Below are 27,874 nucleotides of genomic sequence, written 5' to 3' on the forward strand. Positions count from 1 at the left end.
CGACTTAACCGGGAACTTCTGTCTCGCTGATAACCAGGAGTCCCCGGCACTGGGCCTACCGCAACCTGGAGCTTCCGTCTCGCTGATAATCAGGAGACCACGGCACTGGGCCTACTGTAACCTGGAGCTTCTGTCGTGCTGATAACCAGGAGTCCCCAGCACTGGGCCTACTGTAACCTGGAGCTTCTGTCTCGCTGATAACCAGGAGCCCCCGGCACTGGGCCTACTGTAACCTGGAACTTCTGTCTCGCTGATAACCAGGAGTCCCCAGCACTGGGCCTACTGTAACCTGGAGCTTCTGTTTCGCTGATAACCAGGAGTCCCCGGCACTGGGCCTACTGTAACCTGGAGCTTCTGTTTCGCTGATAACCAGGAGTCCCCGGCACTGGGCCTACTGCCACCTGGAGCTTCTGTCTCACTGATAACCAGGAGTCCCCGGCACCGGGCCTACTGTAACCTGGAGCTTCTGTCTCGCTGATAACCAGGAGTCCCCAGCACTGGGCCTACTGTAACCTGGAGCTTCTGTTTCACTGATAACCAGGAGTCCCCGGCACTGGGCCTACTGTAACCTGGAGCTTCTGTCTCACTGATAACCAGGAGCCCCCGGCACTGGGCCTACTGTAACCTGGAACTTCTGTCTCGCTGATAACCAGGAGTCCCCAGCACTGGGCCTACTGTAACCTGGAGCTTCTGTTTCGCTGATAACCAGGAGTCCCCGGCACTGGGCCTACTGGAACCTGGAGCTTCTGTTTCGCTGATAACCAGGAGTCCCCGGCACTGGGCCTACTGCCACCTGGAGCTTCTGTCTCACTGATAACCAGGAGTCCCCGGCACCGGGCCTACTGTAACCTGGAGCTTCTGTCTCGCTGATAACCAGGAGTCCCCAGCACTGGGCCTACTGTAACCTGGAGCTTCTGTTTCACTGATAACCAAGAGTCCCCGGCACTGGGCCTACTGTAACCTGGAGCTTCTGTCTCACTGATAACCAAGAGTCCCCGGCACCGGGCCTACTGTAACCTGGAGCTTCTGTCTCGCTGATAACCAGGAGTCCCCGGCACTGGGCCTACTGCCACCTGGAGCTTCTGTCTCGCTGATAACCAGGAGTCCCCGGCACTGGGCCTACTGCCACCTGGAGCTTCTGTCTCGCTGATAACCAGGAGTCCCCGGCACTGGGCCTACTGCCACCTGGAGCTTCTGTCTCGCTGATAACCAGGAGTCCCAGCTCCAGGCCTACTACAACAAGGAGTCCCTGGCTCTGTTGTTGCTTTGCCAACGCCAGAAGTCCCTGATCTGGGCCTCCTGCAACCAGGTTTCCCTGGTTCTACTGACAGACAGGCCACTGCCATGCCCAGAGTCCTGCTCCAGCTGCCCTCGTCTAAGATGTTGCCCTGGCAGCATCGCCATGTTGAAGAGTTTGCCTTCTCCAATTCCTAGGAGGCTACCACCATCCTGCGTCTGGCCCGCTGTTGCTGGCGCACCAATGCTGCCGACTAACCCGCCAAAGCAAAGAAAAACAAAACAGTAAAAAATGAAAGAGAAAGCGCAGAAGGACAAAGGAAGAAATAAAAAGAAAGCAGATGGGAGTGCATCATCCCCAAGCAAGAGGCTGCATGCAGTCCTGGTATTTTGTCACCATCATTGTAGAATCATCTGCGAACATCCCCACTTCTGACCTTACGATGGAGTGAATGGCAGTGATGAAGCAGCTGATGATGGTTTGGCCCAGGACACTACCCTAAGGAACTCCTGCAGAGATGTCCAGGAGCTGAGATGACTGACCTCCAACAACCACGACCATCTTCCTTTGTGTGAGGTGTGACTCCAACCACCGGAGAGTTTGCCCTCTGATACCCATTGATTCCAGTTTTGCTGGGGCTCATTGATGCCACGCTCAGTTGAATGCAGCCTTGATGCCAAGGGCTATCATTCTCACCTCACCTCTGGGATCAAACCCTTTTGTCTCTCTTGGTTTGAACCAAGGCTGTACTGAGGTCAGGAGCTGAATGGCCCTAGCAGAACCCAAACTGGGCATCACTGAGCAGGTTATTGCTGAGCAGGTGTGGCTTGATAGCAGTTAATAACACCTTCCATCACTTTACTGATGATCGAGAGTAGACTGATGGGATGGGAATTGGCCGGGTTGGATTTATCCTGCTTTTTTCTCCAGGACATAGTTGGAGAATTTTCCACATTGTTTGGTCGATGACAGCGTTGTAACTGTACTGGAACAGCTTAGCTAGGGGCAGATGGTATCAGGATCCATGGGTTTATCATTTTCTTACTGTTACTTGAAGTGAATCCAATTGGCTGATGACTGGCATCTGTGACACTGGGAGGAGACTGAGATGGGTCATCCACCTGTGGTTGAAGATGGTTGCAAGTGCTTTACCCTTGCCTTTTGCTGAGCTCCCCCATGCTCCTTATAACAGTTAGTTGGAGATTCACCAGCCATTTAAATTCGGGGATGATCGTGCATTGAACCAAAAAGCAAATGTCTATTTGCTCCCTAACTTGTAAGTGTCACACATTCCAAATGATGAAAGATTCTGATGAGAATAAATAAGGAGATGATGTCCCACTGCAGAGGGCTGGCAATCTATTGTCATGGATTTGAAGTAATTGGCACGAGGATCAGTGGGAGAGATGACGAGAATTTTTGTTTTGCACAGCAAGTTGTTCCACTGTCTGAAAGGGCAGTGGATTCAATAATAGCTTTCAAAAGGGAATGAGATGAATACTTTAAAAGGAACATTTTGTTTGGGCTGTGGAACAAAGGCGGGCAAGTAGGACTGATGAGAGAGGACTTTCAAAGAGCTGGCACATGATTGGTGGGCTGAAGGGCCTCATTCTGTGTCATACGGTTCTGGAAAAGGGATTGTATATCCTGAGGGGGCCCGGTGGCTCAGTAGTTAGCACTGCTGCCTCACAGTGCCAGGGAACTGGGTTTGATTCCAGCATTGGGTGAGCGTGGAGTTTGCACAATCTCCCTGTGGCTGCATAGGTGTGCTCCAGTTTCCTCCCACAGTCCAAAGGTGTGCAGGTTAGACGGGCTGGCCATGCTAAATTGCCCATTGTGTTCAGGGATGTACAGGGGTAGGGGGTGGGATGCTCTTTGGAAGGTCAACGCAGACTTGATGGACTGAATGGCCTCTTTCTGCACTGTAGGGGATCCTATGCATTAAAACGTTGCTCAGCCTTTGGGATGAAGCCTGTGTAGTGGCACTGCTGTGCCAACTAGATGCACTTGCTGCAGTTGTACCAGTCTGGCTAGAGTCAGTTCCAAGGATGGCACTGCAACAATCTTGGGGGTGACAACTGAGTTAAAAAATGCAACACAAAGTGACGTCACGCCTCATCAAGGCATGGGTAGATTGCAAGTCCCCAAATTGCATGTTCCTTTATTTTAAGCATCAAATCTGGTTCAGTTCTCAAGGTGACTACATGTCGCACGTTTATCATGTCTGTTTTTAGTGCAGGGATAAAGAGTCCAGCTGCAACAGAGCCAAGTGGTTAGAAAGGTGCTTCCATCAGCCTTCATGACTGCTGTTTCTAAAGAGAACCATATCAACATGACCTAGCTCATCAGAGGATGACCTGTTAGAGATCTTCAAACTTATCACAGACTTCAATCCTGTGGACAGAAAGATGTGTGTAGGAGACCAAAATTTGGCAGTTTTAATATTTCAAATGATATCACATTAGAGTCATGGAGTTGTACAGCACCGAAACAGGCCCTTTGCTCCAACTTGTCCATGCTGACCAGATATCCTAAACTGATCTAATCCCATTTGCCAGCATTTGCCCATATCCCTCTAAACCCTTCCTATTCATGTAATCATCCAGATGCCTTTTAAATGTTGTAACTGTACCAGCCTCCACCATTTCCCCTGGCAGCTCGTTCCATACACGCACGAAAAAATTACCCCTTAGGGCTCTTTTATAGCATTCCCCTCTTGCCTTAAATCAATGCCCTCTAGTTTTGGACTCCCATACCCTGGGAAAACAGACCTTGGATTGTTGCAATTAATCCAATGGGAAGTTCAAGAGAACTTTTCTTACTCCAAGTGCAGTGACTGATGGAATTGCACTGTCAAAGAAATAAAGCACACGTGGTAGAATGAAAGGGAAGGATGTGTTAATGAGGTTTGATCAAATAGAGCAAAAGGAGGATCAACTTGGACATTATCTTGATTTTGTAAGTCTTGTTTCACCTTACGTAAGTTTCCGTGAATTGTTTTTGTTACAGTCTGCCAGCTGGGCTGTCTACATTACTGGTCCTTTGTGTTTAAAAGAGTTGGGTGTAGGGAGCACAGGCATGTTCCAGATAGGCTTAATGGTCTGTTTCTGTTGTTACAGACGCTCTGTAATTCTATTTGCGTTCAGAAGAGGGCAATTCACCCCACTTTACCCACATCTAGGCTAGTGCTACCCACATTAACGTTGTTGTAAACTTTATGCAATATTTGATAGGCTTTCCATTAGTCACTTGGCTACTGACTTACACTTGCTTGTACGGCATCTCTCCCAGTCGTCAAAACTGTAGTCAGCACTGGATACATGAGCTGGAGTATGTTGACAGCACAGGCAAGTGTCCACCTCCCAAAAGATTCATTCAGTAACAAATATGGGAGACTGTGGGGGGAATCTTCCCAGTCCCTGAACGACGTGAGCTACTCGGAGAAATTTGGGGAAATTGGGTGTGATGTTGAGTGAAGTCCTCTTTGACATTGGGACCGAAGAGTTATTCTTTCCACTAAGCCCTGGATGTTGAGATGAGATTCTTGCTAGTGAGAGGCCTATTAACAGGGATTATTGCTCATGGTTACTTAATCTCACCTCAACATACAGGCTTCCATTATCGTACCCACCGATGGAACTTAGACACGAAGAATTCCCGACATGGAAGTCAGAGTTGGGTATTTGGTAACTCCAGCTCGCCACATGCACCTCTGTGTCTCCACTTCGGACCTCCGGCACCAATGTCCTGTGTGGGCCACGTGGGCAGCAATTGCATGCATCCATGGATGCTGACATTGACATGTGCCAGCCTTGCTCCACTGTACATAGAGGTCACCAACTGAATGCCTGGCAGCATGGGCAAATAAGTTGGTAGAGTCCTCTCACAAAGCTTCCTGCTCCTCCTGTGTTTCTATGAAGTCCCTAGTAGCTGGCACCACGAGGTCCTTTCCTGCCTGGTTTCAGGCAGTCCTCCGACATCCTGGTGAGTGTTTCTTCCTTGGCCAGCTGAGGAGATGGGGCTGTGAAGTGATTACCAACAGGTACCCCTGAACCTAACCTGACAAACATACCCATTGAGATGTAAGTATCTGAGCTGGTGAGGGTACAGGAGGCAGTCTTGCCAATGTGTCCTCTGAGGGACTGGTGCTCGCTTCCTCAGAGATGGAGGAGGGCACATCTTGTGGCACCATACTCTTGACTGCGGGGTGTTGAGCTGCATATTGGGCACCCAACCACCTGCCCTATTCTTTCAGTCCTTTCTCTGGCTTTTTTTTCATTCCTTGAATGACATAAGGGTAATGATTGGGTGAGATGATAGCGGGTGGCGTAGCTGTTACTGTTGGAGCAGGTGGACAGGTGTTGTGAGTAAGCAGGCAGCACAGAGAGCATGGGGGGGTTAGTAATGCCAGGAGTTAGTGTGGGTAAGAGCGAAAGAGGGAAGGTGTTGTAGGCAACAGTGACAGTGTCCAAGTGTGAGCCTTGGTGGGTGGTGGGTACAGGAGCAGAAAGAGAGAGTGAGTGTGAGTTGTCAAGAAGAGGATGGTGGCACTTGTACTGGCACAGCAGAGAAGGCACAATGGGCTTTTGAAGATAGCACATGCGTGAGGATATCTCTGCCTGCAATAAGAGGGAGTATCAAGCAAGTATCAGACAAGAAAGGCACCATCAGGGCATTAATGAGGCAAGTTTGGGCTGTTTGAGAAAACTTGCTAGATTCCATGGCAAGAAACCCTCTGTGAAATCTTACAGAACTGACACTAAGTCAATTTCTGGTAAGATTCAGCCTATTAGTGGAAAGGATTCCAAAGTGAATTGCTATAATCTATGATAGAGATGATGGGAACTGCAGATGCTGCAGAATCCAAGATAACATGGTGTAGAGCTGGATGAACACAGCAGGCCAAGCAGCATCTTAGGAGCAGGAAAGCTGACGTTTAGGCCCAAAACATTAGCTTTCCTGCTCCTAAGATGCTGCTTGGTCTGCTGTGTTCATCCAGCTCTACACCGTGTTATCTCTGCTATAATCTATGAATTGTAATTGGAAAAAAAAAGCTGTGGAAGCTAATGTCACAGGGTCCAACAGGGGTTACAAACCTCCCCTCCTCGTCATTCCAGCTCAAGAGAAATGCCTTGGGGATCCACAGTGACACAATTGGTACCAACCTCTGATCTGAGTAAAACAGTCACAGGTTTGGGCTGTCCTCACAAAATTTGAAGGTCAAGCCTAGGTCAACACTTCATTACTGATATAGATTAATGAAGACGACTCTGGCGTACAGGGCAGATAATACAAACCACAGGTCATCATGAATTGTGAGAAGGATAGCGCAGAACTCCAGAAGGACATAAGACTGTCAGATACAGGAGCAGAATTGGGCCATTCAGCCCATCTGGTCTGCACCACCATTCCATTATGGCTGGTATGTTTCTCAACCCTATTCTCCTATGCCTTCTCCCTGTAACCTTTGATCCCCTTACCAATCAAAAACCTACCTATCTCTCTCTTAAAGACATTCAATGAGTTGGCCTCCACAGCCCTCTGCGGCAATGAGTTTCTCAGAAGTTGGTAGAATGGATGGATGAGTGGGAGCTTATATTTAATGCAGAGAGGTGTCAGGTCACTGCATTTTGGTTGAAAGAAGACAGAAAGACAAAATAAAGGGGACAATTATAATGGGGGTATGGGGCAGATGGACCTGTGTGTATACATGCACAAATGATTGACGGTGCCAATGCAGGTTGACAGCACAGTTAATAAAGCTTGCAGCATCCTGGCAACAGACACATAGAGCAGAAAAGCAAGACAGTTATGCTGAATCTGCAATCAGCACTGGTTTAGCCTCAATGGTGTTGTGTCCAGTTCTGGGCACTGCACTTTGGGAAGGGTGTGAAGGTGTTAGAAAGGGGACATAACAGAACCATGAGAATGGTCTCAGGGTTAATAACCTTCAGTTATGTGCATAGATTAGAGATGTTGGGATGGTTCCTCTTGGAGAAGAGAAGGCTGAGTGGAGATCTGATTGAGGGGTTCAAAATCATGACAGGTCTGGACAGAGTAGATCAGTTGGGGATGTGATACTCTATTATGGTATTATTGATGGACTCTTAATCCAGATACCCAGGTAATGTTCTAAGGACCTGGGTTTGAATGCTACCATGGTAAAATTTTTCTGAAGAGGGGTCCCTAACACAAAACATCAACTTTCCTGTTCCTCTGATGCTGCCTGGCCTGCTGTGTTCCTCCAGCTCCACACTGTGTTATCTTTGACTCCAGCATCAGCAGTTCTTCCTGTCTCATGGTAAAATTCTAATTCAGGTTTTAAAAAGTCTGGAATGAAGAGTTTAATGATGACGGTGAATCCATTGTTGATTGTTGGAAAATCCATCTGGTTTATGAATGTGCTTCAGGAAAGGAAATTGCCACTCTTTCCCGACCTGTCCCACATGTGACTTCAGACCCACAGCAATGTGGCTGACTCTTAACTGCTCTCCGGGCCATTAGCGATGGGCAATAAATGCTGGCCTAGTCAGTGGACCCTCATCCCTTGCATGAATTTTAAAAAAGGGAGAGGTGATTCCCATTAAGTGGAAGCACAGGGTCCAGTAATTAGCAAAAGAAGCAATGCAGACATGAGGAAAGGTTTCTTCATGTCATGAGTGATTAGGATCGGGAATGTGCTGCCGAAGAGGGCAAGGCAACAGGTTCAAATGGGACTTTAAATAGGGAATTAGATCATTATCTGAAATGGAAAAGCATGCAGAGCAGCAGGGGAGTGGCACAAGATGAATTATTTTTTCAGAAAATCAGCACAACCACAATGAGTGAATGGCCTCCTTCAGTGCCGCAGCAATTCAGGGACTGTATAATTACAGCATGGAGGAAATGCTCAGCTGTCAGACATAACTGTCCATCAGGTGAATAATGTATGGTTCTGTCTGTTTTCTCAAGTGAAATTGAGAGATACTTTTGCACTATTTTAGGTAAGACAGGAGTGTTGTTCCATAATGTCCTGGTCAAAATTTATCCTTTGACAATCATTACTAAAAACAAGTTACATCATTATATTGCTCTCTGTGGAGCTTGCTGTGCACAAATCAGCTTTCATGTTTCCTCCATTATAAAAGCACCCCAGCACCTAAAAAGGACTCTAGAACTTTCAGGACCATGATTCATGAAAGGTGCTATGCAAATACAGGATCTTCCTTTCAAGTCAGCTGTAAAGCCAATATCTCTGGATATGTAAAAGCAAACATGTTCTCTGGGTCTGGCAGCATCTGTGGGCAGAACTCCTTTGGTGAGAGAAAATGTTCTCTTGCCGGAAAATCTTTGCATCAGTGCGTGCAGCTCCAAAAGACTTGACACCATCCAGCACAAAGCAGCCTGCTTGAGTGCCACGCATCCTCAAACACCCACTCCCTCCACCACTAATGCTCAGTAGCAGCAGTGTGTAGTATCTACAAGATGCATTGCAGAAATTCACCAAAGATCCTCAGACATCACCTTCTCAATCCATGATCATTTCCATCTAGAAGGACAAGGGTAGCAGACACATGGGAACACCACCCCCTACAAGTTCCCCTCCAAGCCACTCACCATCCTGACTTGGAAATATATCGCCGTTCTTTCACTGTTGCTGGGTCACAATCCAGGAATTCCCTTCCTAAGGGCATCGTGGGTCCACCTACAGCACATGGGCTGCAGCGGTTCAAGAAGGCAGCTCACCACCACCTTCTCAAGGGATGGGCAATAAATGGGGGTGCAGCCAGGATGCCCACATCCCATGAAAAGAATTTGAAAATAGTCATCAACTTGGAATGTTCATTCTGTCAGATCCAGGCTGTGTGTAACTCCTACCCCTAACCTCTCCACGGGAGTGGGGGGGGTTCAAGAAGGCAGCTCACCACCAAGGGTAGTTAGGGGCAGGCCCAGAGCCTGTGATGTCCAACATTCCCAAAATGAATAAAGGATTGACAGCATTGGGTGGCATAGTGGCTCAGTGGTTAAAACCGCGGCCTCACGGCTCCAGGGGGCCCGAGTTTAACTCCAACCTCTGCGTGGAGTTTGCACACCTCCCTGTGTCTGTGTGAGTTTCCCCCCACAGTCTAAAGACGTGCAGGTTAGGGTGGATAAGCCATGCTAAATGTAGTGTTATGGGGTTAGAGAAGGATGCTCTTCGGAGAGCCGGCATGGATTCGAAAGGCCCGCTTCCACGCTATAGGGATTCTATCTTTGCATTCCTCACTATTCCACTGTATTTTGGTACGTGACGAAAATAAGTCGAATAATAATCACAACAGAAGGAAGATATGCAAATCAGGGTGCTCTACCCTTATCCTGCTTCAGTCCGTTGGCATGCCAGCGGTGGGGGTGGGGGAGTTGCTCAGCCGGTCGGATATCCTTATTCCCATGGAAACCAGCAGGGCTCACCTGAGGCTATTTTTGGATCCTCCTGCGCGTCAACGGAGGCTCCGCGCGCGTCAGCCTGCATTCCGTCGCCCAGCGATTGGCTCGGTTCCCAGACGGGGTGCCACCTACAGGCCGGGAGGTAGACCAATAGCAGCGCCCCCCCTTCCTCATCGACCAACAAACTTCCCTCCCACCCCCCTCTACACCCCAGACCGAATGGATAGTTCATTACAGTGCAACTGACAACAGTAATTCCCAGAAGCCGGGGAGGGAGGTTGCAGAAAGGGACTTAGGCTCTTCAGCAACTCAGACAGGTGCTTCCAACCTGTTCCTTTGGCCAGGCAACCGAAATCATCAGCTGGGAGTTCCCCCCCCCTCTCTGTTTTCCAAATCTATTTCTGTGCAACATTTTTGATCTGGATTCTTTTTCCATAAAAAACCCAAAGATATACCACACGTTCTTACCATCAGGTATGTATTGCAAGTAATAGCTTATTGCTTTCTTCTTCAGGGAAAAAAGGTGTTATGAATTACATTGGGGGGAACATAAACCAGCTTTTTTTTAACACTCCAAAGAAATGGTTTATTTATTCTGTTTTGCTGTGGAAGTACTTTTTTTTGTAAATGTTATCGTCAAATTATTGCAAGTTAAACGCATGAAGGCAGCATTTTTAAAGCTCTGCTCTGTGTGTGGCACTAGAGGAACTTGCTGATGTTTTGTAGCTGTCTGCGCTTGTGTACAGAATACGGTTCAATTGCAGGAAGCTGGAATTCAGCTGTTGCTTTACAAGTGATTGTGAGGCTAACCGGGCAACTGTAACATTTCTGAAGGTCGTGCACACGGTGATGGGTTTGCAGGACAGCGTTCAGTGGAATTACAGTGCAAGAGATCAGGTCAGCAAGGACAGTAACGCCGACAGTTAGTCAAGAATCGTTGCTGTAAGAGTAACGCAAAGTGTCACATTCTATATTAGTTGCATTCAAATGCTGGGGCATTGCTGGTTTATCCCTGTGCCGACACCCCAGGCTTTAACTGGGTAGGGACAACTTATTTTTCATTCATTTAAAAATTGTGACAGTGCATTGCTACAATAGCAAGATTAATCCCAAAGCTCTAAAGTGCAGAAATCATAACTTTGAATCTTTGGTAAGGTGGTTTCCAGAATAGCTGTGGGACTGGTCAGATGTGCCAGAGGTGCAACAGTGCTTTTATTTTTAGACCCCGTTTCTTTTTTTTTGCAAAAGATGAGCAGCGTTTCTTTCTGGCTCCTTTTGCTGAGAGGGCTCACACTGTATTAGCAGATCCTCGGGTGTGAGCTCAGGCGGGTGAGTGCAGCTGGCTGTATAAGCATAGGTGCCATTAACAGCATCAGTCAGTCCTCCCTCGGGATCCAAGCACTGAGGGAATCACAGGAGTGACAACCCTGACTGGTCTCCCTCCTTCCCTCAGGGATTTTGGGACTAGGTGTGCCAGCCTGACTTCCACTAACAGTACAGAAGCAGTGGTACTGTCCCTACCTCTGAGCTAGGAGACTTAGCTTTAAGTCCCACCTGCTTGAGAGATGTATATTAAGATCCCAGAACCGGTCAATTGGAGGAAAAATGTCTAGACTACAGCATTCGTTTTGAACATTTTGTCCGCCTTGAACAGTGTTTTCAATTCGGGCGTGGAAAAAAAGAGGCAGCAGTGAAATAATTGTACTTGTAACATTGCATTAAACGAATTCTGTATCAGTTGAGACAATAGGTAAACATAAATATTTAGGTTAGCGGATGTGACTGGGGGAAGTTTGTTAATCCAACTCGAATAAATAATTACAAGTGGAAAAAAAGGACACTTCCCCTTATCTAACCTTGAAAATATATAAAAGCATAATTCAAAATACAAATATCCATAAGCCAAATAAGTGCGAAAGGGAATATTTGTAATAACATTTCTGAGCAGGATTAGAAAAATAGCTTAAATGAAAAAATAACTAAGAAATCTAGGGTATGCGGTATGCAGATTGCCTGTTGGCCAGATGAAACAGCTACTGACAAGTGTAAATCTAAAACAGATTAGCAAGTGTCTTTTAAGTGAATAACTTGATAGCCCATTGCCACTTTGATCATGCCTGCATGCAGAAATGACATTTTATTCTGACTTTTTTTGACTTGATCCAATTTTTTTTAAAAGGTGCCGCTTGCAAAATGTACTGCGGTAGGATTTGCTGCCAAACTCACCGGGTTTGGAAGAAAATTAGAACAGACTTACTGTAATATACCTCCAAAACTGGTGGGATTTGAACCCAGTCCCAAGGTCGCGAAACCGCCACTGCGCCATGCAAACCTCATGTACTGAAAGTAGTTGTAACTGAACATTATCAAATTATGCAGACTGTCCAATAAAGCCGACTATGGATGAGGTGTGGGATTGGAATTGCTGCAAGTTGCCGCGGTCAAACAACTGGCGCGTCCGATCTTTTCGAGCCGAAAGGGAAAACCCCGAGATGTCCCATTCCCGTCAGATCGCCCCAACAGAAGTGAGGCGAGCTGCGGGCGGGCTCACTTTGCTCTGCACCCCCGTTCCACACTCCGTGCCGCGTCCCGAACAGGGACCACTAATTGCCTCTTGGAAGCGGCCACTGCGGGGCGGGGGGAGATGTGCTCGAGGCGCGAACTCGTGCACCTTCAGTTCCGGCTGGCACCTTTTGCCGGGCGCTCAGCTGTCCCTTGTACCTCAAGTCTTCGACAGGGGCCACTTCAAGAGTTTTGTTTTTAAAAACTATCCCTCTGCTTCTTTGAAAGAAAAAAAAGAAACCTACAATAGGAGTGTACATCGGGAATGCTTCATCTCGACCCAAATTGTTAAACCATCTCAGAGTTTGGTTGCTTGTGTTTTTTCTCACCTAGAATCTTGCAACAAAATGCCTCAGAATATATTCAAGGGCGGCAGTGGTGTTGTCGCAGAGGCTTCATGCTCTTTGGGCGGAGGTTCAAATCCCAGTGTAGCTCCTGGAATTTTCACTTCAATGCAAGAATGGGATTTGTGATAAGTGGGCACTGCAGGGGTTGGGATCAATTATCTCCCTCAAAACGATATTTTGATTTAAATTGGTAAGTTTCCTTTGATTTTTGTTATAGTGTGCCCAAGGGACTGTCAGTTCTAATTTATTCAATTTGGTCAACTTATTTATTTTAAAATAAGACGAAGTCTGGAGAGAGGAAGGAGCTGCAAAGTTGGCCGATGAAAATGATTCATGCCAAGGGAACTGTCAGAGAGTTAGGTTTGAAATTGGAAGCAAGAGAGCACTTCTTTTGGGGGGGGGGGGGGGGGGGGGAGAAATAGAGGTCTATATGTTTCCATCATGGTGTGGACAGAAAATAGTACATGGACCCCAATGAAGAGAATTCTCAGCATAGAATCCCTATAGTATGGAAGCAGGCCAGTCAGCTCACCACCTCTGAAGAGTATCACACCCAATTCCTGGGACCCTGCATTTCCCATGGCAAACCTGCCACCTAATTTCCCACCTAACCTGCATGTGGACTGTGGGATGAAACCCACACAGACACAGGAGGAGAACATGCAAACTCCACGCAGTCACCGGAGGCTGGGCTCAAATCTGGGTCCCTGATGTTGTGAGGCAGCAGTGCTAACCACCGAGTCACTCTGCACAGCATGTGAAGGTGTCATAAAATGTTTTGATTTGATTTGATTTATTATTGTCATGTACTGAGATACAGTGAAAAGTGTTGTTTTGCGTACTACATAGGCAGATCGTACCATGCAAAGTGCATCAGAGTGCAGAATACAGTGTTGTGGCTACAGAGAAGGAGCCGAGAGAGAGATCAATATCAACACTGGCTTGTGGGAGGATTGTACAAATCCACCCCACCCTCTCACCACCCCCTGCCCCTACCAACCGTGATGGTCAATCTGTTGTGGAAAATGTCACGTGAAAGATGGATTTGATCCATGAGATTTGTAATGAATTATCTGATGCAATTTTGACAACCACACATGCTAAACAAGCTGAGGGAGAAATGGGCAGTGGGGTCACAAAACGTAATCAGATTGTACCAACTGTGAAATGGGATTTAACTGTATTGATACCAATGAAAAGGGACAATGAACAGACATATATAAAATGTGATTACTCTGATAGTGCCTGCTTCATAGTTTTCATCCAATTAACCTGTGCACAACTTGTTGGTAGGTCACAGCCAGAGCGCTAAAATCCTGATAAAGCTGTCTGTTAAGGCTCTTCTCTTGTTTTTGTTAACTGCCGTATTGATTTCTTTCAGAACCAACAAGTTTTTAATTGAATTAAATGAAATACAAACCTGGATTATGCAAGTTTTGGCTGAGGTGACAGAAGCCAAGAGCAAAGAGTGAAAAGTGATCAGCTGCCCTCAATGCACCCCATCAACAGAAGGGTGTTTTATCGTTAGGATCCTTTTTTAACATGGTTCTGTCGATTTAGCTTGACTTTAACATTCCTTCATCAGCATCTATGAGATCAGTGGAACTGAATGGAGGTGGACTGATTTTAATTGCACTGTGCCTTCAATTGCAGAGGCCTTGAGCTCTGGGACTTCCTCCCTAAACTTCTCTGCGTCGCCATCTAAAATCTCTACAATGTAGAAGCAGGCCATTTGGTCCATCAAGTCCACGCCAAACCTCTGAAGAGCGTCCCAACCAAAACCACCCACAATCCTGCATCCCACGGCTAATCCACCGAGCCCAAGCAACCCTGGACACTGTATGCAATTTAACATGGCCAATCCACCTAACCTGCAGAAAAACTGAAAGAATTGCAGATGCTGTAAATCAGAATCAACCAAAATAGAAATTGCTGGAAAAACTCAGTAGGTCTGGCAGCCATTGTTCAGCCCTGATGAAGGGTCACCAGACCCAAAACGTTAACCCTGATTTCTCTCCACAGACGCTGCCAGACCTGCTCAGCTTTCTGTGAAGAGAAACCGGAGTTAACGTTTTGGGTCGAGTGATCCTACATCAAGGCTGAACGGTTGCTGCTAGGCCTGCTGAGCTTTTCCAGAAATTTCTATTTTTGCATCGAACCTGCACATCTTTTGTACTGTGGGAGGAAACCAGAGCACCCGGAGGAAACCCTTGCAGACATGGGGAGAATGTGCAAACTCCACACAGTCACCTGAGGGTTGAATCAAACCTGGGTCCCTGGTCATCGTGAGACAGGCGCTAACCACTGTGCCGCCTGGCTCTACTCCTTTCAGATGCTCCTTTAAAATTTACCTCTTTGACCTTTTAGTCCCTTCCCTTAAAATGTCGTCTTGTGCGAGATTCAGTGTCAAACTTTGTCTGATGATGGCTGCTCTGCAACACCTTGAGATGTTTTACTGTGTGAAGGGCGCTATGTATAAGCAAGTTACCGTTATTGAGGTAGTTGTAACTTTTACAGGGAACCCAACAGTGAGATTCTAATTTGGCTTTACGTTGTTATTATAATGGAAATTACTTATATTGAACCATGTACAAAGCTGTACATTAGTGTTTCATTGTTGAAAGTAGTTCTGATACTGGAAGTTTGAAGAAAAAACAGAAAATAATCAGCAAGTCTGGCAGCATCTGGAGAGAAACCAGAGCTAATGTTTCAAGTCGATGATGGGTTCCACTAAACAGTCAGTGACCCTGAAGTGTTAACTCTGTTTCTTTCTTCACAAATGCAGCCAGACCTGCCAAGTGTTTGCAGCATTTTCTGTTTTTGACTGACCTTAAATTGCTCTGTTTCATTTCTTGGTGTGTTTCATCTCTGGTGTATGAAGCATTTCACCCTGAATGTAGTTCAGTAAGTTTTACAGCTGAATTTACAGCATCGGCATTATTCTGCTTTCATTTACTGCTGAATTGTTTGGAGTGTGACAGGCCCAGTATCTCTCTCCATTTTTAGCGTGCCTTATTGAGAACGACTCTAGGTACCAAAAGTATTCCACGGTCTAATGATGTTAGTCAGGACAGGATGGTGGTGATGCTTTTTTATGACCTATTTTTGTACAGACTGGTAGTAGGTGTTAGTTCGTCATTGATAACACCCAGGTTGCTGTTGACTCAACATTAACCACAAGGATTTCAACACCCAGTTTACTAAGCGATTGAATATGTCTCTTTGAAACAAACAGACAAGGAGTTACTGAGTTATCAAGCAAAAGATCAGGCAAAACTGCCACCTTTTCAGAGGGGTGCAAACTAGTAAGAGACAAAATCACACAAGGGAGACTTATGAACAGCTTCTGGTTTTCATGTTTTCCAATAAAAGCTTGAGGAGCTGCTGGAGAAGGTGCAAAAAAACAAGAACACTTCTGCCCGTGAGGAAGGACTAAGCAGGCTGTGGAAGACTGAGGAGTAACCTCAGAACAACCTTTTGAGATTTGGAAAGGGCTAGAGAAGGCAGATGTAGAGGAGATGTTTCCACTTGTGTGGGGTGTCCAGTGCTGACAGGCTATTCATCTCAGATAGTCATTAATGAGTCCAGTAGGGAATTCAGGTGGAATATCCTCCTATGCATGGCAGAGACTCAAGTTTGCGACTGAGGCTAATGTTCTGCCACACCACTGGGTGCAACCCCTTCATTTTGAATTATGCCAAATTCCTGTGCCATACATGTGCCTTCCCTTTTCCCCCTTGAAAGTTGGTGGCCCCTACTGGAGTATGGTTTCCTGGGTGCTGGTCCTCATGGATGAACATAGGTATCGAAAAAGGATACATCACTATGCTTTTCCACTACAAGAGCTGCCACAGCAGTGTCACACTTGACATTGTCCCCACACACATGGATTTTCCAGCTGTTTGGCTGCTCAGCCAGAGCGGAAACAACGATTTTGGGGTTTTTCACCCTCACCCCTTGCCCAATCTAATTGTCATGGATCCAGCTCTCAGCCACCTTGACCTCCACCCATGCAGCCCTTGGACTGAGATCAGTCCAGACAGATCACAGGCTCAGGCCAGGACTGTGGACTTTTCTGGCCTGTGATTTTAAGGGGCTTTTCTGTTTAGAAAGAAAAGTGTTGAGATACCAGTCACACTTTAGTAATAGAGACAGGAGAAGTATACCATGTGTTGCTAAAGTGCTGCCGTGCCTCTTTAAAGGCATGAGCTGCATTTGGTACATTTTGAGGTCAATTAAAGGTAATTGTTTCTTTTGTTTTATTCATTCATTCATGGGATGCAGGCACCTCTGGCTAGGCCAGCATTTATTGCCCACGGGGCAGTTAAGAGTCAGTCGCATTGCTGTGGGTCTGGAGTGATGTATAGGCCTGACCAGGTAAGGATGGCAGTTTCTGTCGCTGAGACAGATGGGTGTTTTTTTATCCCCTTGAACAACAGATTCATGGTCATTAGACTCATTAATACCAGATTTGTTTTCCTATTGAACTCAAATTCCACCATCTGCTGTGGTGGGGTTTGAACCCAGGTTTCCAGAACATTAGCTGGGTCTCTGGGTTAATATTCCAGTGATAATACCACTAGGCCATCATCTCTCCCAGAGGTATTTTTAAGCTATAAATGCTCCTCCCCAAGGGCAGATACATCAGCAAGAATAACTAGTCCCCTTTTCAAATTCTTTTCCAAAAGATCATTTGGAACCCATAGCAGAATCTCACACAGGCCCAATAACTAAACCATTCTCACTGCATAATCCCGAGTTGCAAGAGGGATTTCCATTTCTTAGTTTTCCCATTTACTTGACAGTGCCAAATCCCTTTGACCCCATCCCCCCCACCCCACAGCCCATTTCTAAATTGCAGCTAAAAATCTACAGGTTCGAAACCTGCTTAAAACTCTTTGCCAATGTAGCCACAAGGCGGAGTAGTCCAGGGCTAACTGAACACTTAACTACACCCTCAGTCTTGCTTGTGTAGGTCTGGTCCGGAATTCAGCGAATTCTTCAGCCCATCTCTGTAGCCTCGTGCTCTGTACAGCCCACCTAATGAACCTTGTGACCATGTCCAAGGTAATGAATCTGTAACTGGCACGACATTCTGATGTGTATGAGAACAAACTGGACAGGCTCTGATTGTAGTTTTCCTGGCTCAGAGTTGGAAGGCCCAAGGTTTGAGCCACACTCCAGGAATAAAGTGTTATCAAGGAACTAAGCAAGCCAATGAATATTAAGCGACAGTCCTTAGCCTGGATACAGTGGGAAGATCAAGCCACCTGCCAAATCCAAGAAAACTGAGGGCTTAGGTGGTCGACCTGCAGTTGAGTGACCCCTCCCCACCCATGTAACCTAGGCCAAGCCAAAAAGTGAATGGACCAATCGCTGATGTACACAGCGAAACAATAAATGGCCCATATTTACATAGCACCTTTAACAGAAGAAATCAGAGCAGGAATAGGCCATTTGGCCCATTGAGCCTGCTCTCTTATTCAATAAGATCATGGCTGATCTTTTCATGGACTCAGCTCCACTTACCCACCCACTCACCATCACCCTTAACTCCTTTACTGTTAAAAATATTCAATGAGGAATTCCACAGATTCACATCCCTTTTGAGTGAAGAAGTTTCTCCTCAGCTCAGTCCTAAATCTGCTTCTCCTTATTTTGAGGCTATGCCCCCAGTTCTAGTTTCACCCACCCATGGAAACAACCTTCCTTATCTTAGTTACTCTGTACATAATATAATCATAATATCAAGCAAGGTTTGGCATTGAGCCAAATAAGGAGATGTTGGGGCAGCTGAACAAAGGGCAGGCCAAACTGGTCAATTTTCAGCAGCATTTTTAATGCAAAGTTGGATAATTTTTTGAACAGTAAAGGAATTGAGGAGGAGAGAGACGGGGCATTTATGGAAGAGAATCTGAGCTTGAAGCCAATTCAGCTAACAATATGGCCACTTATGGAGCAGCAACTAAAATCCGAGCTGCTTATGAGGGCAGAATCAGAGGAATGCAGTTATGCAAGTCACCACCCCTCATCAAAGATCCAGAACATTCTCTGTAAAAGTGTATAGAACAATTAGTCATGAACTTTAGCCAAGGTGGGTCAGTAAAGGATATCTAAAGGTGCTTTAACTCTTCACACCTCTGGCTCAAATTAACATTGTTTTCTCACCCTTTTTACTAGCATGGTTCCAGCCAGTCTCAGTCCAGGTTATTTACGCTTTCAACTTGTTGTTGGCATGGCGAGGAGTGACCTAGTGAGGGTAACCATAGTGATATCCAGTGGCAGATCGCACATCGGTCCACATTCAAAGCGGGCTGGAAGTGTACCATTTTTCAAAACACAATCCAGCAGGTGGTTGTGGGAGCATGGAAAGACTTTGAGAGACTGCACTTGTGGCATTGATAAGTAGTTTGGCATGTAGTCTTCATATATATGCTGGTTTATCTGTATTTACCAACTCCCTGTAATGAGGAACTGACTCTTCTTGGTGAACTGTTCAGCTGACCTTGGGTTGACCACATCAATACTGCATCCAGTTGGCCACTCCTCACAGTATGACTATTGGTGGGAAATTCGACGGTGGTCGGTATCGTGGCTCATCACTGTTCCACCTTCTGCCAATATCCAGGTTGCCCTCACCTATTGAGTGAAGGCATAGCTACCGATCTGATGCACAAGCCGCCCAATTCAGAAATATTACTCTGAATTTGCTTATGTGCAGATGCTCCCTCCTTCCCTGTCGTTTTCCTTTTGTAGTTTGTTTTCTGCCTACCTACAGGAAAGGTCAAAGTCATGTTGCAGGAGCCTGCGAGTATGGAACTGGGTAAAAGGAGTTGGGGTAAGCTAAAGCAGGAGCCAGTTCATTCCAAGTGGAAGGGAAGGCTTAGGACAGTGTAAGGAGTCCTAGGTTGGTGGCATTATTGCTGGGCTAGTCATCCAAATCCTGCCATCACCACTGGTGAAATTTGAATTTGGAAGGTCTGGAATTAAAAGCTGGTTTGATGGTAACGCTGTAACCACTATAGTTTATTTTGTAAAGCCCAGATAGTTCACTAATGTCCTTCAGGAAAGAAAACCTGCTGTCCTTACCCAGTCTGGCCTACATGTAACCCCAGACCCACAGTGATGTGGTTACCTCTTAACTGCCCCTGAAATGGTTACACAACCCACAAGCCAAGGGCAATTCAAGATGAACAGTAGAAATTGGCCTAGCCAGTAGCACCTACATCCTCTGAATGAATTTCTGAAAGAAAGCTTGTGATATTTTGGGGAAAGAATAGACTATGGTGGAAAGCTTTCATTTTAACACGGGGACAATGCAAGAGGGGCAATGGTTTGAACATGGTGTCGTAAGAGCCCATTGAAACAGCTTCATAGTGAAAGTTGCAAACCAGTGGAAGAGGAGCATAGAATTCCTACAGTGTGGAAGCAGGATATTCAGCCCAACAAGTCCACACTGACCCTCCAAAAAGCATCCCACCCAGAATCTATCCCTGTAACCCCAGATTTCCCATAGCCAAACCTCTTAACCTGCACATCTTTGGACTGTGGGAGGAAACCAGAGCACCCAGAGGAAACACATACAGACACAGGGAGAATGTGCAAACTCCACACAGACAGTCACCCAAGGGTGGAATCAAACCTGAGTTCCTAGTGCCCTGAGGCAGCAGTGCTAACCACTAAGCCACCATGCCACCTGTTTCAGCATCAGTATCATTACTGGACCAATTAGGCAGGGGGAGTGGGACTGACTGCATTGCTCTGCAGAGAGTCAGGATGTACTTGCTGTGGCCAAACAGGCTGCACTGCAAGTGACTTCGTGACTGAGTCAGAGTGACATATTCTAAGAAACCACAGTAAAAGCCACTCACTGCTAATGACTCCCTGCTGTTTCTGTCTATCTAGTAACTTGTTCACTATTGAATGTTCCACTAAGCACACAGTCTGGTTTTTGTTTTAGATAGGAGCGATTTAGTATGTGTCAGTACAGGATGCTGAGTTTATTGTGTCCTTTTATTTTGGAGGGTGGACTGATCACATCCCTTTGTGCTCATCCAGGGTGATATTTTGGCTGTTAATGCAAGAAAACATAATTATTTACCTTTCCCACTGCCCACGGGAGACCCCTTCCCACCTAGTTATTTAAATCATCTCCATTAATGGTGTTGTTTATTTTTGTTGTAAGTGTGAAATGGAATGAAAAACCCGAGCTGATGTACGAGAAAAGGGAAAAAAGTGCAGGAAATTACCAGGAAATTGGATAGTGGTGAGATCTCAAGGTTGCAAGGGGAACCAGATGGCTGATGGCAGACTGTATCTGGAGAAGCACTGACTGTTGGCACAGTGTTGGATTCAATACAGTGTGGTTTGCTGCCAGAATATTTGCCACCAAAAGCTTTAGAGTGAAGCAGCAACTGAAGCACATGTGGCAAGTGTCTAGAGCTCTCCCTGTGCTTACAGTTAAGGTTACGTTTCACAATGAATTCTGGGTCAAAGGTGCAGCTATTTCTGTTGTCAAACACCAAGGTAGAGCCTGAAACATTTGGAGCAAACATCCCCCGTTAACCAGATACAACTTTTTTTAATTCATGTGGCTTTCAGATGGCGGCTGGTACACACGATTAGGGAAATTCCCTTCCAGAACATGATTGCAAGAGCTCACCACCAGGTGGCCCTCCAGCAAGATCCAGATAAATACCTGCCTATTCCTATTTTGTAATTCCAATGTGTTCTTCTGTGAAGTAACTGAACTGGTTTATTGCTAGAGATAGTTTCTGACTAACTGTTCTTGAATGCTTTGCTAAATCTAGTCAAACCACTGTCCAACCTCACTGGCAGGACAAGAAGAAAGAGAAGCCCATTTATGTGAAATATCTATTTCTATCACTTAATTGTTAAGATTTTCCTTTTTTTTTGTACATCTGTTTGCTGCAATTTTGGTCAATCACATTGCCCACCCTGTTAGAGAGAAGGCAGGAGCTTGTTGTAAAGGATTGAGTTCATGCTCAATTAGTATGTAGTAAAAGAGATGCCAGATGTCAGACTTAGTGTAAAAATGCTTGAGTTTTTCTTTCCACAAAATCTGACTGTCTCTGTCTCTGCTTTTGCCAAGGATCCTATGCTTGCTACCCACTTTACATTGGCACAGCAGAATTCAGAAAAGAGGGCCTTGGAGTGCCAACCTTTAGCCTGTCAGCTTGGGCAAAGGACTTGAGGTAGCAGAAAATAAGATTTTTTGAGCAATGTATGTAATTCTCACTTCTGCACTCACGATTTGCATTTCATTTGTGCCTTGTCCCAATCTAAATACGTAGTGAAGTATGTTGAATTTAAAGTTGCATTAAGTAGTGTGTCAAAGCAGTGACATATAAATCAGAGTGGTTAAGAAGGTGTTGAGCATGTTTACCTTCATTGCTCAGAACTTTGAATTATGTTGTGGTTGTACAGAACATTGGTGAGCCCTCTTCCGGATTATTGTGTGCAGTTCTGGTCTCCCTGTAATAGGAAGGATACTATTAAGCTGAAGAGGGATCAGTCGAGATTTACCAGGATGTTGTCAGGAATGGAGTGTTTGAATTCAAAGGAGAGACCGGATAGGCTGGGATTTTTTTCATTGGAGTGTAGGAGGTTGAAGGGTGACCTTTTATAGAGGTTTATAAAATAATGAGGGGTATGGATAAGGTGCCTTTTCCTTAGGGTGGTGAACTTCAAGGCTAGGTGGCATATTTTTAAGGTGAGAGGAGAAAGATCTAAAAAAAATGGCAAGAGAGGCAATTGTTTTACAGAGAGGTAGTTCATGTGTGGAAAGAACTGCCCGAGGAAGTGTTGGATGTGGGTAAAGTTACAATGTTTAAAAGATATTTAGATAAGTACATGAATAAAAAATGTTTGGAGGGATATGAGCAAAGCGCAGGCAGGTGGGACTAGTTTAGTTTGAGATTACGGTTGGCATGGACTGTTTGGACTGAAGGGTCTCTTTCCATGCAGTATGACTCTATGCATATATTAGTGAGGGTGGCTGCTGTTTTATTGCACAGCAAATTCGGGAACAGCAATGACAGGAATGATTGACTAATCTTATTTGTGGGATCAGTTGTTCAAGATGCCATCCCGGTCCTCCAGGGGATAATGGGATATGTGGAGAAGGTGGGAAAGTGGAGTTAAGGCAGGCCAGGATAGTATGAGTGACCTGGTCCTGTCCAAATCCTATTTCTTATGTTCCTGCACTTCTTCCAACACTGGGGTTGGTAAACAGGGTCAGTAAGGGAGGGTTCTTGTTATGCCTATCCAAACAAGGAAATGTGGCCTCCCTTGGAAAGAAAGAGCTCTCAATCATGGAATCCCTACAGCGTAGAAGCAGGCTGTTCAGCACATCGAGTCCATACTGATGTTCTGAAGCACACGAGTGAAAACTGCTGGGCTTGAACTCCTCAATGTGCTGTTAGCAACTGAGCCACTCTGGTACTCTTTTCACAAAACTAACAGAAATGGCTTTGATCAATGAGATTGTCCTTAGCAAGAAACAACCTTGCCCTCTGGCTCACATTCTCTTCTTGATCTTAGCATTTTCTGCTGATGTACTTATGAATGGCCTGAGGGATGCGAGAGGGGAGATTGCGTGAGTTGTTGGAGCAATATGTGCATCTCCTGGCAACCAGTGCAGCTCCAGAGGTTCTGAGCACATCAGAACTGGGCTTGCTAATAAAGCACCCCCTTCATTCCATAGTGTTCCCAGCAATAATGTCTGTGTGCTCCAGCCCCACGGCATCTGATTATGTTTAATCATCATTGGCTGGCCATTAGCTATCCAGATGTAGGCGCTGAGAGAAATAACATACAAGTTTGCTGATGGCAGGATTTATGCGAATGTTGGATTGGGGAGGACCAGCGCGAGCTCAGCAAGGGAACAGGTAGTGTTTCTTGGGGAATTAGGATTAGGTTTTATTGTCATATGTACTCCAGTACAGGGGATACAGGAGTACAGTGAAAAGCTTACAATGTTGCCATTTCCTGCGCCATCTTAGGCAAAAGGTACAAAATCTTAGTTCAAAAAGTAGGAAAATAAATAAATAAGTTAAATTCAACATTGCAATTCCTGTCAGTATAAAGTAGCTAATAAAATAAAGTTAAAAGTTCCAACTTACAGTCCTTCTTCAGCCATGGGCCTGCTGTCACTCCACGCTGGGCTTTCAAGCAAGCTTGTGCAATGAGTGCCACTAGATACACATACACACTCTCAAGAGAGGAAGAGAGATGGAGTTAAGCTATGGACCAGCTGATATAGCTGAAAGGCAGAACCAGCTCTGGGAGCTGAATGGTCTCCTCCTGTTCCTAACTTCTTAGGTGCACCTTCTCTGCGGCTGTAACACTGCATTCTCACTCTGTTCTGCTACCCTGGTGCACTTTGTCTGGTTCAATCTGCGTGTATAGCATGTAAAACAACACTTTTCACTGTATCTCAGTAAGTGACAACAGTTAAATTAATTGATCAATCTCAAAGTGTTTAGCATGGGATCCTTTGGCATTGTGACGCAATCAAAAGATGAATACACTTTCCCATGCTATTTCATTTTAAAAATGAATAAACAAGTGGCAGCAGCTATCACTTTTCTGGAGGGACACAGTGGAGGGCTCAATTTTTATATATGTATCTTCATGATGACAAATGGCCACTTATGTGTGTTTAGAATGTCTGCTGTCATAAGGTCAACTGCTTTGACTGTACTCTTGTCTTCTGTTACAATTTATTTGTGGCTATGTGGTTATCCCTAAGATGCCGTAACTAGGCACTTTGGTTCCTAAGATGGTGCCGTAAGTGGCAACATTGTAAACTTTTCACTGCACTTATATGAGTACGTGAGACAACAAAGCTAATTCTAATTCAAAACCTGAATTAAGCCACTTTAAGAAAAGTCAGCATTGCAGGTCATGTAAGTACTTTTGCAAAAATCTACTTTCTAATGCATGAGGTCTTGAGTTCAGACTGAAGAAAAAATGACCAGCTTGCATTCAACAGACTCGACGTAAGTCTTTGGAAATTGAGTCGAAAGTAGCTTAAGAATCCTGAATTTAAAAAATGGAATAAGAGGGCATGAGGATGGCATCTGAGTGTCTCATCCAAACTGGATTGACTTACTGTTCCCATTGCATGTAAAACTCCAGTGCCATTGACCTTGACGGTTTGTTAAATTTTAGAGTAGTGTTGACATATAAACACATCTGACCATCTTGATCTTTGACCTCAGAGATGCAATAAGATTGTTATAAGACATCACCGGATATCACTCACGTGTAGAGTCTGTTTTCAGTAAGTCATGCAAGATGTAATGAAGCACAAAATACCCTCTCACTGGAATAGTTTTACTATGTTTCCCTTTCAGAGATGCCTTGTCTTCAGGCACAGTATGGGACCTTGCCACAAAGTGGAGGACCATATGAGGACTACAGTTCTGACTTTTTGACTCCTGAGTTTGTCAAGCTTGGAATGGACCTCAGCACCACGGAAATTGCTGCCACAACCTCTCTTCCCAGCTTCAACACGTTCATCGACAGCAACAACGGAGATTTTGATGCATACTTGTACCAACTGATGCTTACCAACCAGCAGTCTCCATTTAAAGTGGAGGACGTTCAGATGTTTGGCTGTTACCCAGCCTCCATCAACATGCATTTGGAAGAGGTGCTACCTCAGTGTGGATCTTCTCAATATTACAATGGATCTTGCTCCATACCCTCACCATCAACCCCCGCTTTTCAAACGCAGCAAGTGTCCATATGGGATGATTCTTTTCCTCATCACTCACTGCAATATGGTGAGGTGGATCATTTGTTAGATCAACAAAAAAATGTGTCCCAACTTTCGTTCTTTTCCTTTAAGCAGGTACCTTCAGAGTCACCTGTGTCACATTGCCACATGAGGCTCGATGCAAGTTCCCATGGAGCTAACCCTGTCCTCCAGCTTGTTGACACCATGTCTTATGATGCCACCAGCCAAGCCTCCATGAATTTTCCTGCTCTCCCCATGGACCGTGGACCACGTCTCTTGGACAGTCCCATTGTTATGGACAATCCCATCCCCTCTCCACCGGTTCGTAACCCCCCTTCTAATGAGGGCCAGTGCGCTGTGTGTGGAGATAATGCTTCCTGCCAACACTATGGTGTACGGACCTGTGAAGGATGTAAAGGTTTCTTCAAGGTATTTGATCAGTTACTTGAGCCTTAGTAATAGTTGTGGGGAGATGATTTTGATTCTGTTTGACAATGCAAAGCAGATCATTGTGAATCAGCAGCCTGTTATGCATTTCTTCCAGTTTATAGTTCGTCCATTCTGTTTGCTTCAGTGCCATGCAGAATGAGCATGTGGTGCAGGTGGGTGGGTAGTACCTACACCTTGGCATCACGAGAGTTCATATTCCAGTTCAGGAGTGCTGTGGTACTGGCTTTTTATTTGGTTTGAGACGTTAAACCAAGGCCTTGTTTGTTTCACAGTGGGTTTGTTGGGGGGAGGTGTTTGTGGAAGGGCCTGCATTGCTGTTTTGAAAAAAATCAGGCAGGGGTTTCCCAGTGCTGCAGCTAATATCCATCCCTCAATTAACACCCCCAAAAAAATCCAGCCTTTACTATGGCTGTTTGTGGGATCTTGCTGTGCATGAGGTGGCTGCTGCACTTCCTATGGTGTAACAGCGACTGCTCTTTGGAAGCACTTCATTGGCTGAAAAAGTGCCCAGCAGTCATGAGGTGCTGCAGAAATGGCAGGCCGTTTAGTCCAGCCAGTTGTGGATTATTCAGCAAGTTAAAGATGTGCATCTTCCACGTACTGCGATAACCTTGAAGCCAAATGACAAGTTGTTACTGGAAAATTGGTACTGGTACGTATGTTTCTTCGTTGCAATCAGTAACACACATCATTGGTTTGTAGGAATTACATTTTTTGTAAAGTACAATTCTCCAAAGTCACAAGTTACAACTAAATCCACCATAAGGTTGTCAATGCTGTAAATCATAGAATCAAGACAGTGTGGAAGCAGGCCATTTGGCCCATCAAGTCAGTAACAACCCTCTGAAAAGCATCCCACCCAGATGCACCCCTGTAATCCTCATTTCCCAAGGCCAATCCATCTAACTGCATATCTTTAGACTGTGGAAGGAACCCACACAGACAGAAGGTGCACATGCAATCTCCAGACAGACTGTCACCCAAGGTTGGAATCAAACCCAAGTTGCTGGAGCTGTGAGGTAGAAATGCTAGCCACTGAGGGTTAGCAAGAACTGCTGATGCTGGAGTCAGAGTCAATCCAGTGTGGAGCTGAAGGAACACAGCAGACCAGGCAGCATCAGAGGAGCAGGAAAGTCGATTTTTCAAAACACTGACTTTCCTACTCCTCTGATCCTGCCTGACCTGCTGTGTTCCTTCAGCTCCACACTGGGTTGACTGAGTGCTCACCATTGAGCCACCTATCTGTTGACTCTTGGAACTAGCTTTCCTTTTGTCCCTCTTCCACTCAGTTTACCTCTATATTGCCCTGCCATCTCAGCTTTGGTCTTTCACGTTGCATTTTGCCAGCTCTGACCATTACCATAACTTTTGAGAACCAAGCACGCAGAAACATTGTGTAGTAATCAAAATTAAGACATTGTGAGGTCTGAATTTGCTTCATGGTTAAAACTCAGCTCCTTTTTTGAGGATTCCTAATGCACCAAGTTTTTTTTATTTCTTCTTTTTGTGGCAGATGGGTGTCAGTGGCAAGGCCCACAGTTGTTGCCCATCCTGAGTTATGTTGAACTAAGTGACTTGCAAGACCTTTTCAGAGGGCACTTAAGTGTCACCCATACTACTGTGAGTCTGGAGTCACATGTAGGCCAGACCAGGTAAAGGATGCAAACTACTTTCCTGAAACACATTAGGCAGGCAAGTTTTGACAACGGTCAGTTATGGTTTTCTGATCACAATTACTGAGACAAGCTTTCAATTCCATTGATTTAATTCAAATTCCAGCTATTGTCATGCTGGGATTTGAACACTGGTCCCCAGAAAAATATCCTAGGTCACTGGATTAGTACTCCAGCAACGACACCACTCCCATCTCTCTCTAGGTAGAATATAGGTCAAAATTAAAAGTGTTGGGGTAACATCACGTAGCCTTTGGAGGCAATTTAGACACCGCCCTTATATCGACAACAAGATTAAAAGACACCAGGGCAGGGAAAATTTCCAAAAGTGCTCTGGGTTAGCTCTTCATTCAAATCTATGGAAGTTGATTGCCAGGTTCACTGCAAACATGAAACCTTTGAAAATGAATCGGATGGATACTGATAGGTGACC

General features: G+C 45.4%; 1 protein-coding gene across 1 annotated transcript in view; it reads left to right on the forward strand.

Annotated features, from left to right (window-relative positions):
- Positions 1-9,875: 9,875 nt before the first annotated feature.
- LOC125448304 (nuclear receptor subfamily 4 group A member 1-like) overlaps positions 9,876-27,874 on the forward strand; it is a 47,819-nt gene continuing 29,820 nt past the window's right edge. Inside the window, exons 1-2 of the mRNA XM_048523535.2 lie at positions 9,876-10,117; positions 24,933-25,747. Of these exons, the coding sequence (XP_048379492.1) occupies positions 24,935-25,747 (813 nt within the window). The 5' untranslated portion in view covers positions 9,876-10,117; positions 24,933-24,934. The remainder of the gene's footprint in view (positions 10,118-24,932; positions 25,748-27,874) is intronic.

This window comes from Stegostoma tigrinum, chromosome X (assembly GCF_030684315.1).
Source record: "Stegostoma tigrinum isolate sSteTig4 chromosome X, sSteTig4.hap1, whole genome shotgun sequence".
Lineage (NCBI taxonomy): Eukaryota > Metazoa > Chordata > Chondrichthyes > Orectolobiformes > Stegostomatidae > Stegostoma > Stegostoma tigrinum.